General features: G+C 34.4%; 1 protein-coding gene across 1 annotated transcript in view; it reads left to right on the top strand.

Moving 5' to 3' along the window:
• CNTNAP2 (contactin associated protein like 2) overlaps positions 1–13,338 on the top strand; it is a 2,649,987-nt gene that overhangs the window by 1,565,543 nt on the left and 1,071,106 nt on the right. Inside the window, exon 10 of the mRNA XM_027856858.1 lies at positions 6,721–6,892. Within this exon, the coding sequence (XP_027712659.1) occupies positions 6,721–6,892 (172 nt within the window). The remainder of the gene's footprint in view (positions 1–6,720; positions 6,893–13,338) is intronic.

The following is a 13,338-nucleotide window of genomic DNA, read 5'->3' as shown; positions in this document are numbered from 1 at the left end:
GCCCCAGTAAACACATTGTACCCTACAACATAACAATGAAAAAGGATTAAGCGTAACCACCTACAAAGTGTGCAAATTTGACAATGTATGCAACATTCAATACCTACCTATAGTCCTTTACTACCTTGCTCTTGAGAATAGGGTGTGTTTTATCATCTCTTCTATGGATCCAAGATGAATCATTGCATATTAATAAACATTTGGTGCAGCCTTTTGCCGATATTTTCATTTATATTGTTGCTTTATTCAATTAATAATAATTTCTTAAGTGTCATATTATATGCCAGGCACCGTTCTTGGTGCTAAAGACACAAATACAGAAATAAAGTAGTCCCTACTCTCAAAAACCTTATATTTTCTTGAAGAAAGATCACACACACATGTATACACATATATGCATATACATATATGTATGTGTGTATATATGTGTGTATGTGTATATATATATATACATATATATGCATAAACACAAAATAAAAACAGAGCATTCTGTTGTTGTTGTTTTTCTGGTTCATCTTCATTCATACTATTAGGATATATTTACATAGTTATTCCCATTTGAAAAGACCTTTCACCCCTGATATGGTTCTTACAGAAATTCCATGAGGTAGTTAGTACACATATCACTAAAGGCATGTACTTTTTTTCCCTTAAAAATATTTGTCAGAACATTTGTAGTGGTGACTATTTCCCCTTCCTTGGTATTACATTATAGAATAATCCTATGTGTCAGTTAAAATGAGCAATTACATCTAACCTTATGCTTTGCTTTCCTTTATTGCAATTCTTGTACAAAGTCAAAGAACACTCTCTCTAACACACTAGGCAAATGTCAGATTAGTAGATTTGAAAGTCACTGGGTCTCCTTTCTTGAAACACAGAATACTCCTGAGGCTAGTAACTGACTAGTTGTGAAACCAGCATGATTTTTGTTTTCAGTCTATTATAAATATCTGTGGGAAATAGCTCATATTCAGAAGCCTACTTGTTCCCCACAAAAACACATGTCTCTGTGACCGGTGATGCTTCTTGAATCCCAAGATTGTAACTTCATGGAGAGAATAAACTGTTTGTTGACTCGTATTCTAAATTACGGGATAAAGTGGACTTTCTGACCAGGGTACACTAAGAAAATGAAATACAAATCCAGAAATTTTTAATTAACTTTCTTAACATTGTCTTGAGATCTTAGGAAGATATGGGGAGAAAAAAAAAACTAATGATATATGAGTAATACATAAATTATGAGAACAAATGGAACTTTTACTTAGTATTCATAGTTATGTCACTGAACGTGGACTGAGGTTTGATTTGTAGTTGCCTACTATTAAAATGAACTTGTGTAAGAGAGGTTTGAAAGACATGTTTTGTAAGAAGGTCAAGGAAAGAAAATTTATAAGGCATCTTTTTTCACTTCTGATTGGGTTTTTTTAAAGATTCAAATGTACACTATAGTAGGTGTTGATTTTTTGTAATTTTGCTTTTATACATCAATTATTAATATGTGAGTTAGCTGAAAAAAATCTATGATAGCAGAAATTACATGAATGAGAATACTGGACTTCTAAGGAAATGAGTATTTGCCCAAAGCCAAGCAGCTAGTAAATGGCATAGACAGAATTCATATATTCTTCTTCTTTCTCTAAGGACAGTTTTATTATAAGTAAATAAACAAGCATTTATTAAGCATTTGCTATGCGTGAGGCAGCTGTGCTAAACCCAGAAACTACAAAGACAAAGGAAAAACAGATCCTGTCGTCAAAAAACTTAAATGCCAATTAATGCAAAGCCAAGTAAACAATACACACAATGGTGACAATAATGTAAATGGAAAGAATGGCAACCACAAAACAAAACAAAAAGTAAATTAATTTTGCAGATTACAAAGAATAAACTTGATCCCAAATAAGGGATATAAGAAAATATCACCATTTCATTCCTTGCTAGAGGTGGGAAGTCCCCGAGTGTCTAACACAGCGTATGTTTTCAAACATTTTTTGCATGCTGATAGGTTTTACTAATTTTTTTTCTCTTCTTTTTCTTAAAAATAAAAAGAATAAGTTGACTCTTTGGGAACCAGAGGAAAAGGGATGCTAGAATAAATTTTTACAATGTATAACAAGATATCAATAAAAATTTTGTTTTTTTAAGTCTTACATTTGAATGGAGAGTCAATGATTCTTGCTTATGTGCATCTAGGGTGTTCTGAAAGTCTTAGTGCAGCTTTACTAACTTAAAGTTGTAATAAGCCTTTTATACACCCACAATATGTACAGACATACATTGTATGTGTGCTTGTGTGTGTGCGTGTACATATGTGTACAAAAGTAACTGAAAGGCAACTTCAGATGGGAAAGTACTAGCAGTTGGGTGTGGAGGTTTTAAGCAGGGTGGACCAAGAAAGACTTTAAAGTGGTAATATTTGATCTCAATGTTGAAGAAAGCCAGGGATTCTAAGAGGTGGAAGTCAGGAGTAAGAGCATTCTAGGCTTGAGGAATGGTCAAAGAATAGGCACAGAAATGAGAGATGAAATGTCATATGTGAAAGAAAGAGAAAACAGTTCAGCTAGACTGAAGAGTGCAGGCAGGAAAATGACTTAAAATCATTTGGGAATGATGTGTTGGAGCAAAGATAGGAAGGGCTTTAAAAGTCAAACCTAAGAGCTTATATTTTGTTCTAAAAATGTAGAAGCATATTAAAAGGTTTTGTTTCTGTTTTTTTCTAGAAATACTAACCCTTTTCAGAATTGTCCCCTTAGGAAGGAGTATGGTAGGTAGAGGACAAAATGCCTTTCTTAAGGACACTGATAAAAACCAAACTCAGACAAAATTAACTCTTTCCTCATTTGATTATTGCCCTTCCACATACCCCAATGTAATAGGTCTGTGCCCCATCAAAGGAAATTACCCTCTTTTCAGTTCAGAATGAATTAAGATATTGGTCCAAAGAGAGGAGATCTCTTCTTGAAGAAAGTCATCCTAGAATAAACTAAGTAGTTCTAATTGAAGATTAAACAGCTACTGTTAGTGACATTTGTTCTATAAGATTAGCCTGAAACTATATTTTAACATATTATGGATTTTTTTAAGCTTCTTATAAATGTTACTGAAAACTCTTTTGGAGTACAGACATATAGGAAAACATGGAGGGACTGTACTATTTTGGACATCTCTTTAAATTAAATGTGTTTGGATTTAAAATAATGTTAAATACATTATAAAAGTATTTCTGAAGGATTTATGCCTAAATTGCAGGGTACAGTTTACTATATTTTTCCATCAGTAGAGGCAATAGGAAGCTATTGCTACAGCTTAGTGAGTATGAAAGTGACATGGTCAGGCCTACACTTAAAGAAAAACATTTCTGAAGCTCTATGAAATGGGAATCAGAGTAGGAAGAGATCTATGGCAGAGGGACAAGTTGGGAGTCTATTGAAGAAGTCTGTGCAGGAGGTAGGACCTGGATAGTATGCAGAGTATTAGTAGGAATAGTTATAACATTTTGATGTTATAACATAGTCATAACTGGATTTTTTACATTCTGGATTTGTGGCTGTTATGCTACCTTGAATGACATCTATATTACAGATCTTGTCTTGATCTTCTAATATCACAGAAGATTGGCAGAATCAGTTGTAACATGGCAGATAGGTAGTACCATAGAGGATAGTGTTCCAAACTTAGTCAGATCTGAGTTCAAACCTATTAGCTATGTTACTGTGGCCAAGACACCCAACCTTGATCAACCTCAGATTCTTCATTTGTAAAAAGGGGATAATAATAGCACCTACCTCACAGGGTTGTTGTAAGGATCAAATGAGATAACAGAACATAAATGGCTATATAAATGCCAGCTTAAAATCTTAAAGGTGAACAAGGACAAGGAAAAAAAAATGTCCTTATGTACACACTTAAGGGTTTTTTGCTGTAATTAAATTCTTCCAGAATGTCACCCATGCAGAAAAATGAGAGGACTTGACAAAGGCAAACTTCAAAATTGATCAGTGCTTACCAGGAACATTGTCATGAATGACTGATGAAGACCCATTTTATGAACTTAATTAGACCCAATCTGTTCTCATGTGTGTTTATGCAGCTGCTGCCTCAATAAGGGTCATATTCACCCAAATAGATCTACTCTTTTTTATAATGGTTCTTTGAGGCAAAGTGTGGGTATTTGAAAACTGCATGCCCCAAAAAATAAATAAATAAAATGAAACAAAACAAAACAAAACTAATGACAGTCTTGTTAAGAGTATTCAATATAGCTGCAGCTGGATGTTCTCTCACTGCTGGTTTTAGACCACTGCCTCTATTCAATTGTACCTTGATTAAGCTCATTTGAAAACCATTCTGTTACATTCAGGTGACTCAATAGGCACCTTTTCAAAAACTCAGCATTCTTTGATTGGTCTAATTCTATACAAATAGAGAGACTTCCAAAATGGAATTTTTGTTGTTGTTGTTGTTGTTTTATTTTAGCCACCAGAGGGCACTGGAGAAGATCAAGATTCAAAATTCTCTTACGTTGACTTTGTTTTTTAAGCAAATACTGTTTTAATAAAAAAGAAAATGTAAGCTATGTAAGTTAACATGACTGTCAAAGGACCTTAGCAGTCTCTGGCACAAAGTAGATACTTAATAAATGTGTACTGATTGAGTGAATGATACTTCTTTTACGCAATCCTTAATTGAGCTTTTCTTTATTAATTTGTTAATAGAGAGAAGGAAGAACTCTGATGTTTTTATTCCCTGTCATGAAGAAGATACACTGGGATATCCCCCAAAAAATCATTACTGTAAATTACAAATTTTCATTATCATAATAAATCTATTTTTATGTAATGATCTAAATCCATATGTATTCTATAGAAATATTTTTATTATCATAATAATGTTAGGATGAAATACATTTGTTAATAACTTACAAGTTCAAGATCTACTGGGTGTTATCATTTCACTTATTACTATACTCTCCAGATGTGCAAGCAATGTATCCTAAGCCCCTCTGGGCCTTGTTAGCCTCCCTGCAGCTAATCACAGTGGAGCCTTCTTTCCACCTTGAGGCTGAACCCTGCTATAAATGTTGTCAACCTTACTTAGAAAGTGAAATCTTTGAGAGCAGGAATGGTCTGGCTTTTCTGTTTTCATTCCCAGGACCTAACACAATGCCTAGCACTCAGCAGGCTCCTAATTAATGTTTTTTTTTTCACTTATCCATTTATTCATTCAAGCAAACAGAAGAACAACATTTTAGATGCCTTCATGGAAAAGAAAAATTCTGGAATATTAAGCTTTAAAATTTTTGTACATCTATATAGTTGGGCTATAGTATATTCTTAGCATAAACATTTTACCCATAAAAATATTAAGGCATTCAGCCTTTAGTTTAAAAAAAATGATATATGATCATTGTTCTGTTCTTTTAAATACATTGAACAATAAAACTTAAAATGTTTAATATTACAATTTGCCTTCCAGATTTTAGATATGTGAGAAGAGCTACAGCAATCACTTTTCATTTTAGATTCATCCATTAGCATTTTGAGCCCTAACAATATATGTGCATATTATATGGAAGTTAAATCTAAAAAGTGTCGTGAAAAAATGTTTTCCTTTAAACCAGTACTATATTAAAGCATAAGGCTGCTATCAAAATGAAAATACCTTACCTGGGTGAGATAATACATAACCCGGATTAGTTGATCATTTTAGAGAGCTGCCTGCTCTCTAGGCACAGAAAGCTTTCTAGGCACAGAGAGCTAAATTGAGATGGTTGTAGGAAGTCAGGAAAAGTCAGATGCCTAACTTTCTCCATCCTCCTCACATTTTGAAAAGACAGGCTCAGGTGTGTATGAGGGGAAGAAGATAGTATGAGGCAATAGTTACCAGGAGAAGATGGCAACTTGAAAAGAAAAAGTGACAGGAATGGGAGACGTTTTCTTTACCACCCACTCTTATGGTATTAAAGGGCCAGCTCACCCATACTGACTAGCATAATCCATCTTTCTAAGAGTTTCAGTTTGTAGAAGGGGAACTGTTATCTATATTAATACTCAGGTGTAAAAATATATATATAAAAAATCATAAAATCATAGCCCCAGAGCAGGGCCTTGTAGAAAACATAATCAAACTGCTCTATTATACAAAAGAGATCACCTAAATAATACACATTAAATATGCTGTTTGAACTCAGGCCCTCTGACTCCAGAGATAGTACTCTTTCTATTGCATCATACTGCCTTATCTGATAGAAGGGTCCTGGATCCTTAACCATGAAACTGCTGCAATGGGTATTTGGCATCTAATACCTACAACCTCAAGGCCACACATGACCCTCTAGGTCCTCAAGTGTGGCCCTTTGATTAAATCCAAACTTCACAGATCAAATTCCCTTAATAAAAGGATTTTTTTTTCTGTAAAACTTGGACTCAGACAAAAGGCCACACCCAAGGACCTAGAAGGCCACGAGTGGCCTCAAGGTCACAGGTTCCCCACCTCTGGAATATTGGGCAGGTCTTCTCTGATTTGGATCTCCTCATCTGGAAAAAAAGTGGTTCAACTTGAACATCTCTAATGCCCACATCAGCCCTGAGATTATATGATTTGAAGGAAAGGTATTATTTGGAGACCATGGTTATATTTAGGAAAGCTATCTGTTGGCTTTTGAGTACAGCTTGTCACAAGCAGAACTCAGTATTTCTTTCTTCCATTTCACAGGTTTTCTTACACAGATGAATACCTCAGATCACTCTGTACTTCAGGCTTCATTCCAAGGGTGTATGCAGCTCATCCAAGTGGATGATCAGCTGGTCAATTTACATGAAATAGAGCAAAGAAAGCTGGGTAGCTTTGCTAATGTCAGTATTGACATGTGTGCCATTATAGACAGGTAAGTGATTATTTTTATTCACAGTTTGAGCTATTTAAATATGCCAACTTCCTTTTTACACAGTGAGATACAATATGTGAAATGTCACAAAAGCTGTTAAGCTGTTGTTAAGAACAGTGGTTTAGTGAATACAGTAATAACTTTTGCTTATTCCATAGAATTTGTAACCAAATGAATGAAATTTTATTTTATGCCAACATACCAATTATTTTATACCAACATTCACTAACACATGAATAGAGCTTATAAGATGTTTTGTTTTAACTCAGATGCCTATCAGAATCTGCCAGTAGGTTTGAGGAATTGTCAAGGGTTTTTGTTTGTTTGTTTGTTTTGGTTTTGGTTTTCCCCCCAGGAATTTTTTGTTTTTATAAGGGAGAAATGAGCAGCACCTTGCCTCCCACAATTCTTTTCCTCTTGGTACTAGCAAACAGTGATTACCCTTCAAAGACCTTATTCCTCCCATATCAATTATCATCTCTTCCCCAGCCTTAGCCTGTTGACATCTCTCCAGGGTCTGCAGGAAAGTGAAAGAAAATACAAACACATACACTCTCAGACTCTCCCCCCTCCTCTCTCTCTCTCTCTCTCCCTCTTTTTGTCTCTCTCTTTCTCTCTCTTTCTCTCTCTCCTCTCCCTCCCTCCCCTCTCTTTTCTAGACACACACACACACACATACACACACACACACGATACCCTAGTTAGTATACAAAATACATACCCTAGTATACAAAATTGACTCTGCTTATGAGACATACATCATCTAATAGGGTTCTTAACTATGGAATGATGCAATTTTTGCATTGAATGGTGATGAATTGTCTCCTTTTTTGTTTTCTTTAAAAATCATACTCAATTATAAGATATCATCATCTATAACATTTTGGTCCATAAAATAGGAATTTGTCTAACCATCACTAAACACTAAAATGATATCCTTGCTTGATTTTCCAATCAGTTCTTAGAATATCCATTGGAAGTTTCATAGCCTCTAAGAGACCTTTTTTTTATTTCATATTTTAACCTTTTTAAATTTCATTTTGTTTCTGATGTGCTTATTTTCTTTTTCTTAACAAAAATGTGTCACTAACACTTTTGCTTCACTTAGAAGTATATCTTTTTACTCATTAAATGTAATATTTAGAAGCATCCTGATGGATCTATGATGTCACCTTGGTACTCTTCGTGATCTTGCAACTTCACTCAACAGTGATTTCTTATCCTTTGGGGTTCTTATCCATGTTCTTCCATAAATCTTCCTCAGAGTATTGACTCAACATTCTAGAGATATTTTTAAATGCCTTAGAATATTCCATAGTTACAACTTTAACACTCAGACTGTTGATGTTATGCATCCTAAGTGACCATCCTTCTTTCATGCATGTCATAGCTGATGTCCTTTATGATCCTGTGTGAGTCATTTTTAGTAATGTGCTTCAATGTACCTACACTCACCATGTATCTGTCCATTGTCCAACTGCAGTTTTAATTTTAGAGAGATTATCATGTTCCCTTTTTTCCATCCATGTAGCATCACTGGGAGTCCTATGGCTATATCTACAATCCCTGTGACTTCTCAGCCCCGAATCCCTAATCACCAAGCCCCATGTGTTGAGTTGTGGAATGTAATCTCCTTGAATATAGGAGTGTTTGTCCTATGTATTTGTAACCCCAATGCTTGGCACATAGCCTAGTCCATAGGAAGCACTGAACAAATATCTTTTCATTGATTCATTCACTCACTCACTGGAAGAATGCTAATTATCAAAAGATAGGTTTTGGCATGAGAGAGAGGCTTGGTACCATTAGAAGTACTGAATAATGATGTGCTCTAACCTTTTCTCCTTGGCATTTTTGGACCCATTACCCATCTAAATTATCCTTTCTAAATAACACTATCTCATTTATATATGTCACCTAGTCTCATATGATCTTATAATATACATGTGAAGCAACTTATTGGAAAAGAGACTTTTAGACTGTGTTTTACCCACTTGTATTAAATGCTTTGAAAAGATAATTAGTGAACAACAGACACAGAAACCATTATCCCTATAGCTCTTTAAACATTTGAGTGTGAAGATTTGATTGACTGTAGAAAAATGTGCATTAAAAGCCATCTGTTTTATCCTTCTATTTTTACAAAAAAAATATTCTATGTGTCCAACATTCTCAAAGATTTCATAGAGTAAAAGTATAGATTATTAGGTACTGATAACTTCTTGATCACCCTTTGGGGGTATTTAATATTAATTGAGTCTTCATTCTTTGGAGATCTTAATCTCTTTGACATAATGTGAAAACTAATTGTTGAGTATCGTTTTAACTAGGTTGCTGCTTATACATATTCTCTGTACACATTTTGTCATTTCCAGACTTATTTTCTGATTTTATTTCCAGACTTCCAATTCCACTTCCTTGTGTAAAGCATAGACCACTCTGAAGTGTTAGGTTCCAAATATATAGGTTCTATTGGTTTGTTTGTTTGTTTGTTTGTTTTTGGCTAGGCAATGGGGTTGTGACTTGCCCAGGGTCACACAGCTAGTAACTGTTATGTGTCTGAGGCCAGATTTGAACTCAGGTCTTCCTAAATCCAGGACCTGTGCTCTATCTACTGTGCCACCTAGCTGCCCCAATATGTTAGAACAGGGATTCTTTTTTGTTTGTTTGTTTTCGTTTTTGTTAGGCAATGGGGTTAAGTGACTTGCCCAGGGTCACACAGCTATTAAGTGTTATGTGGGTTCTATTGTTATTGGTGGTGAGAATATATATAAAAATTTCAGCAAACTATCCTGGGATACATCTAGATTTTACCTAAAATATAAAACATGTGCATGAAAGTATGTGTGTATGATTGTATTCATCTATATATTCTTAACAAAATAATCTTTTCACATTTAAAAAATGGACAAAATAGTTTCCCCAAATCCAGCATATTTATTGGTTTATGACATTTTAAATTATATGCAGCACATATGTGTGCACACTGATCATATTGATTAGGATTTTCTCAGCATGTCCACATATGGCATGACGTTAATCACACTGGGTTAGCAGTTAGAGTATAAAATTGACAGTAAGCAGTTTTGGCCATAAGAATTTGTATGCATTTGATTTTGCAAAAAACACACAAAAAAATCCAACCTTGTATCTGGCATTACTTTTGCCAAAATAACAGTCATAACCAGACAGATTGGGAGCTGAAAGCTTAAAGTTATTTGTTCTGGTACTAGCTAGCTTATCCGCATACTATATTAGCAACCCATTCAAAAAGGTTTTCCTCCCTAGTAATACATATATTGTAAGTTGTAAAATTTTAGTGCCTAGTTCATTTTCCATTTCAGTGACTTTAGTAGTAGGACAAATTCTGTCAATGATGCCAAATTTAACTCGTTCAATCTTTGTGAACTGTATAGATTTGACAGGGTTTCACAATATGAAATTTTATATGTATTATATTTCTGTCATTTGCTAATAAGAAATTAAAATATTAAGGTACTAATTTTATTATATAACATTTAATTTTAAAATGCATATTCTACAGAATCTCATTCTAAAAACATATATAGATATTTGTATAATGATTGAACATGCTAGGACCTATACAGTAGTAAAGAACATTGAACAAATATATAAATCATGGTTCCACTTGCAATTCTATTGCCAAAGTTAATCATTTCTTAATTTTAATTAGCTGTTTTACTTTGAATAAAGCCACCAAGGTCTATGAGGAAATAATAATGCATTTAACTTTTTACATTACTGGTATTTCAAAGTAGGGAATTCTAATCAGTAGGAAAATGGATTAATTTCATATTAATATTTATTGACATTCAAAAGGTGGACCACTAAAAAAAAAACAAGCGAAGAAATTAGTGCCACTATACTTTCTTGAGTTGAACCTAAATAAATTTAAATATTTCATAAAGATTGACTTTAGTTGTTTAAATTGACTTAAAGAACTATTCCATCTTGGGGCCACAGGAGGAAGTGTATAGATGATCTCATTTAAAAAGAATGGATCTACATTAGTTGTTGAACATGATGAAACATTGGAGAAAAAAGCAATTTCTTTCTTCTGATAAATGAAATGCTACTCAATTCATGTCACATAGATAAACAGCCTGGTAGAACTTCAGTGTAATAGGAATGCAATGAAACACAATACATTTAGAGGACATTACATGCAAAGCACATCAAAACATCTTAAGAGGGCTTAGTGCTTTGGAAGATACTTATTTGTGCCTGAATGTAAACATGCACAGTCCACAATCTCTTAACTTCTGAGCTTTCTAGACTTTCCCACCTATAAGGGAGTGAGAGTAATGGTGTAAGGAAACTTCACTCTTCCCCAGTCCCTACCCCTCCATCTTTAAGCATCCTTTTATTCAAATAGAAGCAGTATGGGATGGAGAAAGAGTATAAGAATCAGATGTTGGAAGACACTTGATTTTAAATCCTACTTTTGACATTTATTAGCTGTGCAACCATTGGCAAGTCATTTAATGTCTCTGAGGAAAGTGGAGAAAACCAGTTGAAGCAGAGCTGACTCTGCAGTTAGAGAAAGTGAGTTCCCATTTGTTCATCTCTGTGATCTGAATAAGACAAAAGCTCTCTTAACCTCAGTTGCCTCATCTATAAAATGAGAAAGCTTGACTAGATACCTTCCAACTTGATCTGTAATGCCATGATCTTATTTCTTATCTGTAAAATGGGAATCATGATGTGTTTCAGATGGTTATTTTGAGGATGAAATGAAATCCAATGGAGTCGTAACATATGTGCATTTAACTTATGAAAGAGAGAAAAAAACCCAACAATTTAAATAGAACTAATAATTCTTTCAGCCCCTCTATAGAATGAACACAAGTCCTGGAGGGTCAGCAGTGACAAATAATCTACTTTTATCTCAATTTTAGTTCCATATGATTCTCATATTGTGAACACCTTCTCTTTTTTTATTAATTTATTTTGATTTATCAACAATCACTTCCATATACTTTTGAGTTTAAAATTTTTCTCCCTCTTCCTCCCCACCACCCTCCCCAAGATGGTGCACAATCTGATATAGGCTGTACATCTACATTCCTATTAAACATATTTTCACATTAGTGATGTTGTAAGGAAGAATTAGAACCAATAGGAGGAACCACCAGAAAGAGGAAACAAAACTCAAGAGAAGAGGAAAAAAAATAGCAAATAGTATGCTTCGATCTGCATTCAAATTCCATAGTTCTTTCTTTGGATGTGGATAGCCTTTTCCATTGTGAGGCCTTTGGAGATGTCTTAGATCCTTATATCGCTGGGAAGGGTTGAGTTTATCAATACTAGTCTTTGAACAATGTGGCAGTCATTGTGTACAACATTCTCTTGGTTCTGCTTACTTCACTTAGCATCAGACCATACAAGTCTTTCCAGGTTTTTCTGAAGTCAGCCTGTTCATGATTTCTTATAGCACAATAGTATTCCATTACATTCATATACCACAACTTGCTCAGCCATTCCCCAATTGATGGGCATCCTCTCAATTTCCAATTCTTTGCCACCACAAAAAGAGCTGCAATGAATATTTTTGTACATGTGGGTCCTTTTCCCATTTGTATGATCTCTTTGGGATATAGCCCTAGAAGTGCTATTGCTGGGTCAAAGGATATGCACATTTTTATAGCACTTTGGGCATAGTTCCAAATTACTCTCCAAAATGGTTGGATCATTTCACAACTCCACCAACAATGCATTAGTGTTCCAATTTTCCCACATCTAGTTTACTTATTCAGTGCCATACCAATCAAACTACCAAAAAATTATTTTATAGAGTCAGAAAAAATAATAACAAGATTCATTTGGAAGAACAAAAGGTCCAGAATATCAAGGGAACTTATGAAAAGAAAAGCAGGGGAAGGTGGCCTAGCCATTCCATATCTTAAAGTGTATGATAAAGCAGCAGTCATCAAAACTGCTTGGTACTGGTTAAGAAATAGAGTGGTGGATCAGTGGAATAGGTTAAATATGCAAGACACAGTAGTCAATGACTATAGTAATCTATGATTTGATAAACCCAAAGACCCGCAGCTTCTGGGGTAAGAGCCCACTCTTTGAAAAAATCTGCTGGGAAAACTGGAAAAGAGTATGGTAGAAACTAGGGATTGATCAAAATCTCACACCATATACCAAAATAAAGTCAAAATAAGTTCATGATTTAGATATAAAGGCTGATACTATAAGCAAACTGGGAGAGCAAGGAATAGTTTACCTATCAGATCTATGGAGAACAGAAGAATTTGTGATCAAACAGGAGATAGAGAACGTTATGAAAAGCAAAATAGATAACTTTGAAAAGTTTTTGCACAAACAAAGCCAATGCAACTAAGATTAGAAGGAAGGTAGAAAATTAGGAAAGAATTTTTACAACCAGTTTCTCTAATAAGGGCCTCATTTCTAAAATA

This window comes from Vombatus ursinus, unplaced genomic scaffold (genome assembly GCF_900497805.2).
Source record: "Vombatus ursinus unplaced genomic scaffold, bare-nosed wombat genome assembly UNPS02011649.1, whole genome shotgun sequence".
NCBI lineage: Eukaryota > Metazoa > Chordata > Mammalia > Diprotodontia > Vombatidae > Vombatus > Vombatus ursinus.
Note: the sequence above shows the minus strand (reverse complement) of the source record. Positions and strands in the feature narration are given on the sequence as shown.